The 16726-nt window shown below is 46.5% G+C and overlaps 1 protein-coding gene across 1 annotated transcript; it reads right to left on the minus strand.

Annotated features, from left to right (window-relative positions):
• Positions 1–7191: 7191 nt before the first annotated feature.
• Positions 7192–13282, minus strand: tubb5 (tubulin, beta 5). Its single transcript, XM_085918438.1, has 5 exons — positions 13100–13282; positions 10555–10663; positions 8615–8725; positions 8242–8486; positions 7192–8158 (listed from the first exon to the last, which is right to left on the minus strand). The coding sequence occupies exons 1-5, from the start codon at positions 13154–13156 to the stop codon at positions 7346–7348; spliced, it is 1335 nt and encodes a 444-aa protein (XP_085774564.1). The 5' UTR covers positions 13157–13282; the 3' UTR covers positions 7192–7345.
• Positions 13283–16726: the final 3444 nt, after the last annotated feature.

Consider the following 16726-nt stretch of genomic DNA (forward strand, 5'->3'; position numbering starts at 1 on the left):
ATTGCTATGCTGCCTGCAACATCATTCAGCATGACCGGTTCGGTGGTGGGTCAGTGACGGTCTGGGGAGGCATTTCCATGGAGGGACGAACATACCTCTACAGGCTAGAGAACGGCAGTCTGACTGCCATTAGGTATCGGGATGAAATTCTTACACCCATGGTCAGACCCTACGGTGGTGCAGTAGGTCCTGGGTTCCTCCTGATCCACGACATTCCCGGCCTCATGTGGCAAGAGTATGCAGACAGTATGTGGAGGATGAAGGAATTGACACAATTGAATGGCCTTCACGATCACCTGATCTAAACCCGATAGAACACCTTTGGGACATAATGTTTCGGTCCATCAGACGCCGCCAGGTTGCTCGTTAGACTTTGCAGGAGCTCACTGATGCCCTTAGACAGATCTGGGAGGACAAGACACCATCCGTCGTCTCATTAGGAGCATGCTGCGACGTTGTCAAGCATGCATACAAGCATGTGGGGGCTACACAAGATATTGAAAAGAGTTTTGAATTGCAGAAATTGAATTTAGGCAAAATGGACGAGCCTGCCACATCATTTTTTCACTTTGATTTTTGGGGCATCTATTTACTGAGCCCTCTGTAGGCTGAAAACTTTTATTTTCATCAAAAGATGTGGCATCCTTTTGTTCCTGAGACATTAAACTGTCCATATCAGTATAGATATCCAACTTTTTTTTTCACCATTGAAATCTGATGTTTTCAAAGTGTTCCTTTAATTTTTTTGAGCAGTGTATATGCCTAAATATTGTTATCCAATATATCGACTGCAGTTTCACATTAGATTGTTGGTTTGAGATGTACTTTTATTATTATTATTATTATTGTTATTATTATTATTATCATTATTATTATTATTATTATTATTAAACACATGTTATAATTTGTCTGGTGTTTTATTCCTTGTTGTTATATTCGCCAATCAAAACAAAAAAATCTGACATTTGGTTAACTGCTTTATCTGACTATGTATGTGTTTTACGTTATATTAGTTGGTGGTGTGTGTGTGTATCGTACACAGGGCATGTGATGCGTCAGTGCAGTAGTGTTGGAGTAGTAGTGCCTGTAGTTTGTGCATGCTGTATGCTGCTTCTGCTTGCCACTTTTCTGCTTTCAGCTACCGCCACCGGCTAGCCCTCTGTTTCCGGGGGTGAAAAGAGGAGCCGAGTGCATAAGCCTCCTCCGCCGGTACACAGCCTCTCCATTGCCAAGACTTGCACACGCCTCCTCGTGGCCACACACGGTAACTGGCACCTTGCGGTCCCAGGCTAAATTGTGCAGGATCTCGGAGCAGCAGTGGGCCCCAGAGATGTGGCATGTAGGCCCACCGGTGTGTGGACACGCCCTACTGCCCATCAGCCACTGTCCCTGCTGTGGGTAAACAGCCCCAGCTTTGGGTAAATAGTGAAGACCTCAACGGCGGACCAGGCGGAGGATGATGGCTGACCTAAGGGGAGGCGTCACAACGGCTGGGAAGGCGGATGAAGGCTACAGCAGAAAAGGGTCACCAGTCGTCTTGGTCTCCTTGCCACTGGATTCTGACCCCAATCTGTCAAGGACAGTGTGGTGACTGTCTGTGCACCAGTCTCCCCACGTTAAACAAAGTCACGCACAGGCGTCTTTTTCAGGGAATCCATTTTACATCCCAGATTAAAGTCCTGTGGCGACCAGTAAGTGGCAACGGGGGCAGGATTGTGAAGTCTGGAAGCCCCTAGTCACAAGCTGGCACATCAGGCGGTGGATGTTAGATGATCGGCTCTTGGACCGAGGCAGAAAGAGCTCTTGGGTAGCTGCATCCACAACTGAGCAGCCCTTTTTAGGATCCACTCTTCTCACCCCTGATGGGGAAGGGTCTAGAAAAGGTGCCCTAAACATAGCCTGCCTCAAACCTCCCGACTGGATTACCGCGTTCAGAGGGATCACCAATATGCGGTCAAAAACACAGAAACATGAATTTTGGAGCATGGAATGTGCGCACACTAATGGACAGTGTAACCAGAGACAGGCCGGAGAGGAGAACTGCCATCATTGCCATGGAACTGAGAAGATGCCGGATTGACATAGCTGCTCTTTCAGAAACCCGATGTGCAGAGGAAGGTCATCTGAAGGAAGAAAAGGGTGGATACACTTTCTTCTGGAAAGGAAAGGCCACAGATGAGCCTAGGATCCATAGGGTTGGCTTTGCCATCAAGAACCAACTGATCAGTCATCTCTCTGAACTCCCGGTGGGAATCAGTGAGCGCCTGATGACCCTCCGTCTGGTGCTGGCTAACAACCAGACGGCAACAGTTCTTAGTGCGTATGCACCTACCCTCGTTTCCGATGAGGAAGAAAAAGAGGCCTTCTATGCCTGTCTGGATGAGGTATTGTCAAAAATCCCCAAGGAGGACAAGATTATTATATTGGGAGATTTCAATGCCAGAGTGGGCCGTGACCACCACCTCTGGAAGGGCACCATTGGAAAGGAAGGCGTTGGAAACATCAACTCCAACGGGGTTTTGCTTCTTAGCAAATGTGCTCAATACGACCTTACCATCACCAATACCATCTTTCGCCAGAAGAATAAACTCAAGGGCTCATGGAGACTCCCTCGCTCTAAACAATGGCATCTTATTGACTATGTCATTGTCAGAGCCAGGGATCAGCGCGACGTGAGCATCACAAAAGCCATGATAGATTCAGAGGCCTGCTGGACAGATCACCTTCTGATACGATCCACAATGTCCATCAGACTCAAGAGGAAGAGGAGACTGCAAAAGAAGTTGAGCCGGCCGAGACTAAACCTTGAGACCCTGAACAAAACTTCCGCCCTGCAGCTGTTTCAGACCTCTCTTGGAGAAAGCCTCAATCAGGAATACCCTGACGACATTGAAGAACACTGGAGCCTGTTCAAGTCTTCCATCCTTGATACCTGCAGTGCCACTCTCGGGCACAAGTCCAGAAAGCATCAGGACTGGTTTGATGAGAATGACACAGAGATAGAACAGCTCATCTCCAAGAAAAGGGAAACCTTTCGTGTCTGGCAAAATGACATCACCTGCAAAGCAAAGAGACAGGCTCACTCCAGAGCCAAGGCTGACGTCCAGAGCCGGGTGAGACAGATTAAAAACTCCTGGTGGACTGAAAGGGCACTGGAAATCCAGAGTTTGGCAGACTCTGGTGACACCAGAGGCTTTTTCAGCGCTACTAAGGCTGTCTACGGGCCAAGCCATCGCGGCCAAAACCCCCTACGCTCTAAAGACGGGCAGGAGCTGTTGAAGGGCAATGAGTCCATAAACAACCGGTGGAGAGAGCACTTTCAGGAACTCCTCAACCGTGACAGCACAATTCAGTCAGATCTTCTTAGTCATATCCCTCAGAGTCCCATCAGGGAAGACATGGGTGAACCTCCCACATTAGCAGAGGTCCAAGACGCCATCAGGAGCCTGAAGAACAACAAGGCCTCTGGGCCAGATGGGATCCCAGCCGAGGTCCTAAAGGAAGGTGGACCAGAGCTCCAGCGCCACCTCCATTCCCTCTTTTTGAAGGTCTGGGAAAAAGAAGTACTCCCCTCGGAGCACAGGGACGCTCTGATAGTGCCCATTTTCAAGAAAGGGGACAAAGCGGATTGTGGGAACTATAGGGGCATCTCGCTCCCTTCAACAGTTGGCAAAGTACTTGCTCGTGTTCTTGCCAATCGCCTACTGCCATTGTCTGAGGAAGTTCTCCCAGAATCGCAGTGCGGTTTTCGCCCATCTAGAGGCACTGCAGACATGATCTTTACAGCACGCCAACTCCAGGAGAAATGCCGTGAACATAAACAGCCTTTGTTCATGGCTTTTATAGACCTGACAAAGGCCTTTGACACGGTGGATCGCCAGGCCCTCTGGAGCATCCTTCTGAGGTATGGTTGCCCAGATAAATACGTCAGAATACTGCGATTATTACATGACGGAATGACAGCCACAGTGCTCAACAACAGCTCTTTGACTGAGCCTTTCACTGTAGAGACAGGGGTCAAACAGGGATGCATCATTGCACCCACCCTGTTCTCTATCTTCATTGCCACCATACTCCATCTCATTGACAAAGAACTACCACACGGAATCCCAATTTGGTACAGAACTGATGGCAGGCTCTTCAACCTTAACAGGTTCAAAGCCAAAACCAAGATCAGAACCACCACGGTCATGGAGCTCCAGTATGCAGATGATAATGCCATTGTAGCACACTCTGCAGAAGACCTCCAGGGCATCCTGAACTCCTTTGCTAAGGCATACAGAGCCCTGGGTCTGACCGTGCACACCAAGAAGACCCAGGTGCTACATCAACCCCCACCCAACCAGCCATCTACTTTGCCCATCATAAATGTGGACAACACTGCACTTGAATATGTCCACCACTTCCCCTACCTCGGCAGCCTTCTCTCCTCCAAGGCGGACATTGACTCTGAGGTCAACCATCGCCTGAGCTATGCCAGTGGAGCGTATGCCAGACTCCGGAAAAGAGTCTTTGAAGACAGAGACCTCCGGGTTGACACCAAGCTCCTGGTTTACAAAGCTGTGGTTCTCCCCACCTTACTTTATGGGGCAGAATCATGGACAACCTACAGCGGGCACCTAAGAGCTCTTGAGCAACACCACCAGAGAACCTTGAGGAAAATACTCAGGATCAAATGGGAGGACAGACGCACAAACATCAGCATTCTGGAGGAAGCCAGGATACCGAGCATCACGACCTTTATAATGCAGCACCAACTCCGATGGACAGGACATCTCATCTGCATGGCTGACACCCGCCTCCCCAAACAGATGTTATACTCCCAGCTGGAGAGAGGTCCGCGAGCCCCGGGTGGGCAAAAGAAACGTTTCAAGGACAACCTCAAGACCAATCTCAAGAAATTCCAAATAACATCTCAGGACTGGGAGCGCATCGCCTTGAACAGAAACCTCTGGAGGGCAGCGGTGCAAGAAGGTGCAGCACATCATGAAAAGGAACTCCGCCGTGTCGCAGAAACCAAACGACAACTCCGTAAGGAAAGACAAAAACAGGCTCCAGCACACCCACAACCCATCACCACTTTCTCCTGCCCATACTGCACAAAAATATGTGGATCCCGGATCGGGCTCTACGCCCACCTGCGGACCCACAAGTAGACAACCCTGAGAAGAAGACTGTCATACTCGTCTCGAGTGACCGCCGATGATGATGATGAGTTGGTGCCCCCAAAATAAAAAGATGTCGGCATAACGTTTTTATTTTCAACCTTTTATTCAAACACAAACACATTCGATATAATAACACCATCAACTACAAGCCAACAAATACAAAATACCCTGATAAAAACGGTTCCTTTAATTTTTTTGAGCAGTGTATAAGAAATGTGTTAATTACCCGAGTCAATTATTATTATTATATATAATAATTTCGGGGGGGGGGGGGGGGGGGTTGTGTAGTTGTATTGTTTGATGTGCATGGGTTGTTTCCACGGGATGTTGTAAAAAAAAACAAAAAAAAACGGATCAGTCTGTGTGTGTGTGGGGGGGGGGGGGGGTGCGGCCGGGAGGGGGGGGGCGATTCGTTGAACGATTCATTTGAACGAATCCTGTGAGTGAACGGATTCTAAAGATTCAGTTCACCTAAAAGAACTGGAATTCACATCACTAGACTCTACGCAACTCAATGAAAAAAATCTTAACAATTTTCTGGGTCGTACGAGGTCACGCCCACGAGAATGTCACAAACCTCATGTGAGATTGGTCGGCCTTACTGAGAAATGCCATATAAACTCTACATCCATTGGTCCTTTGTACTTCTTTCTAAATTAGCAAGTCTCTGATTGGATCAAAATCAGGAATCAGACGATTATGTTTCGCGCTAAACGCCGAGAAAACACGAGTTGTTCTTTCATTCGAACTGTTCAGCCCCTCGATGGTCGCGGATGTGCTGGAGCCAATCCCAGCAGTCTTTCGGTCACTATGTGTATTTTGCTACTTGTTTAACCAAGATAAGTTTGTTTGTAGGAACAGAAGTTTAGTAAAAGCTATTATATTTTGTCCTGTCTGAATGGATGCAATTTTTACTTGTGCTCGAAATCAAATGCCCGCGTTAGCCGTGGTCCATTGGCTTCCTTGTCACGTTCGTTATGCAGCCTTAGCAATGATATTGCTGGCAAAGTAGAAACTCATATCTATTTACACTTAACAATACAGGACGATTATCCACTCCTTTGTCACGGGAAACTACCCCCATGCGTGCAAAGTCACTCATTTTATTCGCACGGCTGCAAGTCTTGAAGTTCATTGTTGGAGCCAGGAAATCAACTCCCCCCACCACCACACTAATTTGGGAGCCTTTAACTAAACTAAATCTATGATTCTGTACCACTGTGTCGTAGCACTTAATGTACCGTAGGAAATTCCCCTAAACTTATTTTAGAATCAGAATTGCCTTTATTGTCACTGTATATAGCACATCGAAATTTGAGCGCTGCTCCCTTTAGTGCAAAAAGCAAAGTAAAATAAAAGAGCATTAGAGCACACAAGATAAAATATAAAAAGCATTTAAAATATGGAGAAAAGGCAGTAGTATGTACAGGCATTCGTGTACATGTGGAAATGGGATATGAGGAAATCCGATTATTGCACAGGAAAGATTCCGAATAGATAGGATAGTACACTGTGATCAATATGGTCGGTATATATTTATGTATGCATGTTAGTATATATTTGGGTTAAGGGGACAGGTTTATCTGTTTTTGTTGACTATAGTGACAGCTCTGGGGAAGAAGCTATCCCCGAGTCTGCTTGTTCTCGTTTTGTGTGACCTGTACCTTCGGCCCGACAGTAACTGGTCAAACAGGTCAGTAGGAGGTAGGAGGTCTTTGATGATGTTGCCAGCTCTGGTCAGGTAGCGAGAGTTGGCAATGTCCTCCAGGCTGCGCAGAGGGCTCAAAAGTAAGCTTAATTCTCCTCATTAAATTTTATTGCGCTGTTTCGCAATTTATTGATATTTTGGTAGGAACTTCATTTGCTGTAAATGCCCACAAGATGGCAAAAAGCCCAGTCCAAAACAAAGTCATTTGGTCCAACAGAACTGTAAAATATGTATGCGACTTGGGGTCAATCAAGGTTGGCAAATCTAATTTTACAGACTGAATAGTGAACAGGTGAGCAACGATGGAGACGGATGGAAGCTTTTCATTTGACAGCTTTTATTGAAGGTGAATGATTTGGGAACACCAACTTCGACTAAAAGACTCAGATTCTAGCACAACTCGGTACGATGTTTGATGTGATCTGCTAAGCGGTGGGGTCTTTCACTTTCTTGTTGCCCCTCTTCTCTTTTAAGCGTCTTCCTCGGCGTCCTCCTCAAACTCACCCTCTTCCTCGGCCGTAGCGTCCTGGTACTGCTGGTACTCTGACACCAGGTCGTTCATGTTGCTCTCGGCCTCGGTGAACTCCATTTCATCCATGCCCTCACCCGTGTACCAGTGCAAGAAGGCCTTGCGGCGGAACATGGCAGTGAACTGCTCCGAGATGCGCTTGAACAGCTCCTGGATGGCCGTGCTGTTGCCAATGAAGGTGACAGCCATCTTGAGGCCACGGGGCGGAATGTCGCACACGGCCGTCTTCACGTTATTGGGGATCCACTCCACAAAATAGCTGCTGTTCTTGTTCTGCACGTTGAGCATCTGCTCGTCCACTTCCTTCATGGACATGCGGCCACGGAAGACGGCTGCCACCGTCAAGTAGCGGCCGTGACGTGGGTCGCACGCTGCCATCATGTTCTTGGCGTCAAACACTTGCTGCGTCAGCTCGGGGACGGTGAGGGCGCGGTATTGCTGGCTGCCGCGGCTAGTTAGCGGGGCGAAGCCGGGCATGAAGAAGTGCAGGCGGGGGAAAGGCACCATGTTGACTGCCAGCTTGCGCAGGTCAGCGTTGAGCTGGCCCGGGAAGCGCAAGCATGTGGTGACGCCGCTCATAGTGGCAGAGACCAGGTGGTTGAGGTCTCCATAAGTGGGCGTGGTCAGCTTCAGCGTGCGGAAGCAGATGTCGTACAGCGCCTCATTGTCGATGCAGTAGGTCTCGTCTGTGTTCTCCACCAGCTGGTGGACGGACAGAGTGGCATTGTAGGGCTCCACCACGGTGTCAGACACCTGAGCGCAAAAAACACAATTTGATCGGGCGGTGAAGTCGACGGTGAAGCCGCTGCAACCATGCCACAATGCGGCAATCTCACCTTGGGCGAAGGCACCACGCTGAAGGTGTTCATGATCCTATCGGGGTACTCCTCTCGGATCTTGCTGATGAGTAGAGTTCCCATCCCCGACCCGGTTCCTCCTCCCAGGGAATGCGTGAGCTGGAAGCCCTGCAGGCAGTCGCAGCTCTCCGACTCTTTGCGCACCACATCCAGAACCGAATCCACCAGCTCGGCACCCTCCGTGTAGTGACCCTTGGCCCAGTTGTTTCCGGCGCCACTCTGACCTACACGACAGCACGCTTTAGCCATTCTACTAAAAGACCAATCAGTGCCTTGACATGCCAGTTGACTGAGTGAAGCCCCATCCCAAGGTGAGCGAGTACTGTCGATGGCGTTTTACCAACACACCCACCAAAGACAAAATTGTCAGGTCTGAAGATCTGGCCGAAAGGTCCGGACCTCACGGAGTCCATGGTGCCGGGCTCCAAATCAACCAGGATGGCACGAGGCACATATTTGCCTCCTGCAGCCGGAAGGGAAGTAAATGGACAGAGAGCAAAAGAGCTCAGCAAGGGAACACAAAACAACAGCAACAATCACAAAAGGTCCCACCGCCCTTCTGCCCCCCCTGCTGGGAATCCTCACTGTCCTCAATCTCTCCCCCTCCAACACTCCCAGAAGCAAATCTGCCGCTAAGATAACCTAAAGTCGCTCAACTACAAATCGAGACATGTTGAGTTTAGCTGCAAGTTTAAAACTCAATAAAGCTATCATTTCAAAACACATTTAGACATTTGCTTGATTGAGGGATCGTGAACCTTTTTTTAACTGATAGCTTCTAGCGTTAAAACCTCTCAAGTCACATTTTGGGGAATTAGCTATTTTTCAAAACCCCAGACTCTCCAGTCTGTACACGTGCAAGTTCTCTTATTGACCAATCTAAAGTGTTGACAATGGAGATCTGTCTTTCACGACGCAATGCTAACGGTTGAACTAACTTGCCATTTTTTAGGTGCTTGCAGAGTCATAAAACCATTCCAGAAATGGAAGCCACGCTCTGCAGTTCCCTCTCCATTCAATGTGTGTCCTGCGTAAACTACCGTAATTTTTGGACTATAAGTCGCATCAGCCATAAAATGCACAATAAAGTGAAAAAAAAAACATATATAGGTCGCATAGGTCGATAAGTCGCAGTTTTGGGGTAAATTTATTTGTCAAAATCCAACACCAAAAACAGACATGAACCAACAACAACAGGCTACACAATACGGTATGCTAACGTGACATATACACAAACGAGGAGCTGAGAACAGGCCTGACGTAACATTCAGAGTTATTCAAGTAAGTATTACATAAATAACACGTTTATCAACCCATCTGTGTCACTCCAATTCATTAAATTCATCGATCGTGCTTTATTTAAACAATGCCGTGTATGCGCCGCATATGCTCACGTCTGACCCGTTGTAAGTTGCATTTCTAATTATTCCACAGACCCATAACGATATATAAAGTATATTTCAAATAACTATCATATTAAAATAATATTATCAAACCATCTGTGTCACTCCAAATCATTAAATCCATCGATCAAATTCCTCGTTCTTTATGTCAACAACTCCGCGCGTGCGCTGCAGAGATCTAGTATATAACTATATTGTAGCGTTAACAAAGTACCAGGAAAGAGGTGGGTTTGGTAAACGGCTCTTTATTAACAAAACAAGAGTTCAACGAGCCAACAACTACTGAACTTCCAGCCACGGAGGTGAAAGAGAGCTCCATAGAATAGGAGCGTGCGTGCGTAAAAGCCATGTCCGAGCCCCATCCACCGTCCCCGGACAGCCACCCGGCCGAGTGCCGGCCCCTAACTTCCATCCACAGAGGTGAAAGAGAGCTCTCGTCGAGAAGGATCGGGCGTGCGTAAAAGCCATAATAGTTTTTCAAACCTTCTGTGTCACTCCAAATCATTAAATTCTTCAAACTCTTCGTTCTCCGTGTCACTTACAAACAAAGCCGCTAATGATGCCGGTAGTACGTGGGGCCCTTTGTCATCTTTGTCATCCCGTGATCGAATCCTTTACCCTTTATGTAAACAACCGCCGCGCGGCACGGGTGACGTCACTTCCAGTTCAAATGATAGTAATCCCTTGCTACATCGCGGTTAGTTTTTCACGGTTTCACTACATCGCGGATTTTTGAATTTTGAAAATTTGTGAAAAAAATCACATATAAGTCGCTCCTGAGTATAAGTCGCCCCCCCACCCAAACTAGGACAAAAAACGTGACTTCTAGTCCGAAAATTACGGTAATTTCTTTGACTTTTATTCAACATTTGGAAAAATGGAGCATAACCTGTGGCCTCGTTGTAGTAGACACTGATCCTGTCCAGCTGGAGGTCGCTGTCGCCGTGGTAGGTTCCCGTTGGGTCGATGCCGTGCTCATCGCTGATCACTTCCCAGAACTGTGCAAACACAGATCATCACATGACTGTTTCCTCAATACAAGCACCACAAGCGGCGGTGTTGAAGTCGCTTGGGCAGGAAGGGGGGAGTTGGGATGGAATAAGCACAAGTGTGCAGTCGAGCAGCTGCGACGAGTTCCCTGGGAGTCACAATCTGATGACTAAGCACTTTTTGAAAACAAGCAAACAAGGCACAAAGACGCTCCTCAGCTACATCAAACTAAAAATAAACATCACGCTGAAGAAGTTGATTGTATTGAGATCTGTGCTGAAGGCTTTGTTGCCGCCAGCCCCAACGTCCCCCACCCCCCACTTCTTTCCCTTTAAAAGACCACATTTGTGCACTTTAAATGCCAGTGGAACTGTTGACGCAAGCAAGTAGCTATTTGCAACAAGAGATCTTCCAACTTTTCTTCACTTCGTCATGCAGCCTTCCTTAGTTTCTTTTTGCAGCAGCAGCAGACGCAGGATTTGGGGCAATCTGGATCAGGGTTATTGAAGCGACTGGCAGATTTGTGCGATATGATTTGAAAACGTGACCTTAATATGAGGACACTAGATGACAGCTGGCAAAAAGAATGAGGACGATAATCAGAAAAGAAATGAAAACAATGCCACACCCTGACCCACTTGATACCCGCTCAGCGATGGTGTCCATCAAATCCACGCTGGACATGCGAGTGTGTCTGCAGGGACAGCCGAGAACGATGGCAAATGTGGCCGGATGCATGATGGCTGCCATTCTTTCATGGGCCGGCGAGCTGCGATGAAATTCAATTTGGGAGCCCAGCGGCTTCACCCTGGGATGCAATGAACATCAACTGTGGGCTCCATTCCTTCCCCCAGCCTTGCCTTGATTCGCTTAAGGGAGGAACAATCTTTGTGGAGTACAATGACGCGCACAATTTTTTGGAATCTGCAGAGCGTTGCATTGATTGGAAAACACGTGCCATCTTGTACATCTTTTTCTTTTATTAGTAGTATCATCATCAGAAGCAAAAAACAACGCTAAGTTGCACGTGCTGTTATCATTATTATTTATTATCATATTATTTAATTTTAGTGAACTAAATGAACCCTAACACATCTTGTACCATTTTGTGGAATTTATTTAAAATTCTTAAATATGGATCAAGGCACATATTTGACTAAATGATATAGAAAAAAAAAATTTATTCTTTTTTTGCAGTATTTGCTAGAATAGCTTTGAATGGCTTTAATAAATTTGTAATGATATTTGTATTTTCTTTTACCAGCCGATATGGAGAAGATTTTATTTAATATTTGGTGCTTCTTATTAAACAATCTGTATTTGCTATATATTTGTTTCACTTTGTACAACAATTTTTAATGGGCATCAAACTATATTCAAAGACGAAATGTTTTCTTCATTTAAATTAAGCATTTAATTTCAGTTTTCACTACCTTTGTTTGATAGTCAATCTGATTCTTTAAAATATATTTTATTGACAGTTTAAATAATTTACATAAACATTGATAGTTGTGTTTGATAGTCAATCTGATTCTTTAAAATATATATTATTGACAGTTTAAATAATTTACATAAACATTAAAATCCAAACCAAGTTCTAAAATGGAAATTCATTGAAAATATCAAAGTGATGAAAACAGTGCAACTGTGTGTCGAAGCAAATGGGAGGTTGTTTTAAGCAACTTTGCTCGCCAAGCAGATGCAGATGGTGTCATATTCTCACCTCATGATCATGTGCCAATAAAAGCAACATAAAAAAAAATGTTTTCCTCATCATTACATACAAAAATAACACCTCAATAAAAAAAACTGAGTTTGTCAGTCATTTTGGGGAAGAAAAAAAAACCTAAATGCTTTTCCCCCCCTGCCGATTACCCATGCCACACCCATACTCCACAGCAGCTGATGTTCTGAACCATCTGCGGCTCTCCTCAGAAATACAAATCTAATCCATGCCAATTATTCAATCGACAAGAAGTAAAAAAATGCAGATGAAAGTAAAATCACTAGCACTCTGTTTTGTGGGCTATTTAAAAGGCAAGCAGGACTAAGGGAGGAGTAGACAGGTCAAGAACCTTCACATTTGTAATATTTCTCTGGTTTCCACACTAGCAGGCAGGCAGGCAGACAAAGACCAGACACGCCCGAGCAGTGGACCCGAGTGAGTAGACAAGTGTGCCATCATTCTAACGTTCCATAAGCACCGCACAATGGCATTCTTAAAACAAAAGACGACGCGCCACTGCCAGTTAGTCGCCTTCGTTTCGCATTCAAGTCACAATTTCGTTTTCATTTCTTTTGTTGGCCGAGACCTTTGTCCATCAACCGGGAGTCATCGCCTGACGAACCCACCCGAATACATTAAGCCCGTTTCGCCACACTCAAATCGAAACTTGTTTGACGATCAGTTTTTGACTACTTTTGCTTTCCTCATTGTTTCCTACCTTGGCTCCAATCTGGTTGCCGCACTGGCCGGCCTGAATGTGCACAATCTCCCTCATAGTGGCTGCAAAAATGTCGGGGGCTTAAAAAAAGGGAGCGTTTGCTGGACTAGCAGAGACAAGGCGAGGAGAGGTGGTGGGACAATGGCTTTATAATCCTGGTGGGGCTCCAGGGAAAGGCAGGCTGGGAGCAGAGGGCGTGGCTTGTTGCGGAGCTGTGGGCCCGCTGCTGGAGTGGCCTTACTGTATGGAGTCAAAAGATGGGAGTGGTGACGAGATAAAGAAGGCAGACATTTGCCATTTAACGTGCAAAATGTTGTGCTCCCCGGTCTGCTCTTCTGCCCAGGGTGACGGCAGCTCAAGTGAGTGGCCAGCTGAGGTGGCGCCGCCCGGGTAAGGCTGCTGGTCCAGACCATGTCTCTCCTCATCTGTTGGATGACCCTCTCCAGCGTGTCTTTAACATCAGTCTGGAGAAAGGTTTGGTGCCTCGGCTGTGGAAGACATTGTGCATCATTCCTGTCCCCAAGAAACCGCGACCTAGGGCGCTAAATGACTTTAGACCAGTTGCGCTGACTTCTAACATGATGAAGACTGGAGCGTTTACTGTTTCACCACCTCAGGCCTCGGATTCGCGAATTTGCGTATCAGGAGGTGGGGGTGGAGGATGCTGTTGCCTATATGCTGCATCGCTCTCTCTCTCGCCCGGACAAGGGGGCTGTGAAGATTACTTCCCTGGATTTCTCCAGCGCCTTTAACACCATTCAGCCGGCGCTCCTGAATGACAAGATGTTTGTGATGGGCGTGTGGGCATGGATCATGGACTACCTGACGGGCAGACCTCAGTAAGTGTGCATGGGAGGCTGTAGGTCAGGCACCTCTGACTTCCAGTACAGCTCTGAGTCCTGCCATATGCAGATGTTTGCAGATGACACTGCTATATGTATGATGTATTAGAGACAGACGGGAGGAGGAGTACAGGGGCCTTGTCCTTTACTGATTGGTGTGGCTCCAACCACCTGCACCCAAACACCGCCAAGTCCAGGGAAATGGTGGTGGACTTCAGGAGCCTGTCCTGTCCTGAGCCTGTGACTAGCAATGGAGACTGTACGGTGATATTGCAGACCTATAAATATCTTGGAGTGTTGTTGGACGACAACCCGTCTGGACAAACGTGAGGAAGGTGGGTTCTGTTGTGGACACAGAGGTACCGTATCTGGTGTCTCTGGCAGAACAGCGGGTGTTGGCCAGACTGCTGTCCATCAAAGACAGCCCGGAAAACCCACTGTACAGCACCATCACTGGGTGAATGAGCAGATTCAGTGACAGGCTGTTGACACCGTCTTGCTCCATGGAGAGGCTGAGGGGTTCCGTCCTTCCCTATGCCATGAGACTTTATAATTTGTTGCGGGGATTAGGGGCGCGCTCACGGTCGTGACACTGTTTCTATCGGTCGGTCGGTCTGTCTGTCTGTCTGTCTGTCTGTCTGTCTGTCTGTCTGTCTGTCTGTCTGTCTGTCGCCATGCTTGTCCACTAGACAGCAGCAGAGTATCATTAGTGTAATGGGTGCGGCCACCATTAGTGATGTGAATTCCAGTTCTTTTAGGTGAACTGAATCTTTAGAATCTGTTCACTCAAAAGATTTGTTCAAACGAATCGTTCAACGAATCGTCCCCCCTCGGCCGCCTCCCCACCCCACACACACAGACTGATCCGATTTCTTTATTATTATTATTTTTTTTTTTTTTACAACATCCCATGGAAACAACCCATACACATCAAACAATACAACTACACAACCCCCCCCCCCCCCGAAATTATTATATATAATAATAATTGGCTCGGGTAATTAACACATTTCTTTCTATAATAAAACACCTACACACTGACCCGTTGGCAACAGTCTCTCGCCTGGTCGTGAACGGGAAGTTGCGTCATTGACTCGTTCGTGAACGGGAAATTACGTCACTGACTCGTGAAGTCCCTCCTCCGTCTATCATTCCCTGCTGATTGTCGTTCGCGAAGATTCACAAATAAGTGACAGACAGCATTGCCACTAGGCCAGGGGTGTCAAACTATTTTTTTTCATGGGCCGCATTGTAGTCATAGCTTCTTTCGGAGGGCCATTATGACTGTCAACCCAAATAAATATATGAGCACCTCATATTATGTTCAGTAAAAGCAACAAAACAAACTGACAAATAACTCGTTTTCAAATCGGGTAAAACTGGTCAAATATATATAAAAAAAGATATTATTAAAAGTGAAGACAATTTGCAATTCTAGTAATGACACGAATTTGATGCACAATCTGTCTTTGCGGGCCACATAAAATGATGTGGCGGGCCGTATCTGGTCCCCGGGTCTTGAGTTTGACACCTGTGCGCTAGGCCATTGCCAGCCGACACACGTTATGCCGACATTGATGTTTTAATTTTGTATTTGTTGGCTTGTAGTTGATGGTGTTATTACATCGAATGTGTTTGTGATTGGATAAAAGGTTGAAAAAAAAACGTTATGCCGACATTTGTTAATTTTGGGGACACCAACTCATATATCAACGTAAAACACGTATACATATTGTCATATAAAGCAGTTAACCAAATGTCTGATTTTTATGTTTTGTTAGGCGAATATAAAAACAAGGATTAAAACACCAGACAAGTTATAACATAAATGATTATCAAAATACTACTACTACTACTACTACTACTACTACTACTACTACTACTACTACTACTACTACTACTACTACTACTAATAATAATAATAATAATAATAATAATAATAATAATAATAATAATAATAATAATAATAATAATAATAATAATAATAAGGCGACCCGGTGCCGCAGTGGGTAGCACGTCCGCCTCACAGTTAGGAGGGTGCGGGTTCGATTCCACCTCCGGCCCTCCCTGTGTGGAGTTTGCATGTTCTCCCCGAGTCCGCGGGGGTTTTCTCCGGGCACTCCGGTTTCCCACATCCCAAAAACATGCTTGGTAGGCCGAGTGAGCACTCTAAATTGCCCCTAGGTGTGAGTGCGAGTGCGGATGGTTGTTTGTCTCTGTGTGCCCTGCCATTGGCTGGCAACCGGTTCAGGGTGTCCCCCGCCTGCTGCCCGATGACGGCTGGGATAGGCTCCAGCACCCCCGTGGGGACTAAGCGGTTCAGAAGATGGATGGATGGATGGATGGATGGATGGACATGCATACAAGTTATTTAAAACCTACTATAAGTAAATCGTAAATCTACATTCTGGTTTACATAGTTCACGCTCGGAGACGCAACACGTTCACTGACTGATCCGTTGATGCACGGAAAGGCAGTTCACCCACTGACTCGTTCGCGAACTCTGATCCGTTCTCGTGATAAACCGGAAATGCAAATCACTCACTGATTCGTTCACTCACTGATTCGTTCGTTGGTGAACGTGAAATGCAATTCACGACTCGTTCGTGAACGGGAAGTTACGTCATTTTCTTCTTCGTTTTGTTTTACGGCGAGGTGGCACCTTCAATGCGCATTACTGGTTGGAGTCATGAACTGAAAAAAGAACGAATCACTTTTGGAAGCGAGTCGTTCACTCTCGTTCACTGAAAAGATTCGTTCATTTGAACGAATCATTCACTCAGG

This window comes from Syngnathus leptorhynchus, chromosome 8, assembly GCF_054491065.1.
Source record: "Syngnathus leptorhynchus isolate UIUO chromosome 8, UIUO_Slep, whole genome shotgun sequence".
Lineage (NCBI taxonomy): Eukaryota > Metazoa > Chordata > Actinopteri > Syngnathiformes > Syngnathidae > Syngnathus > Syngnathus leptorhynchus.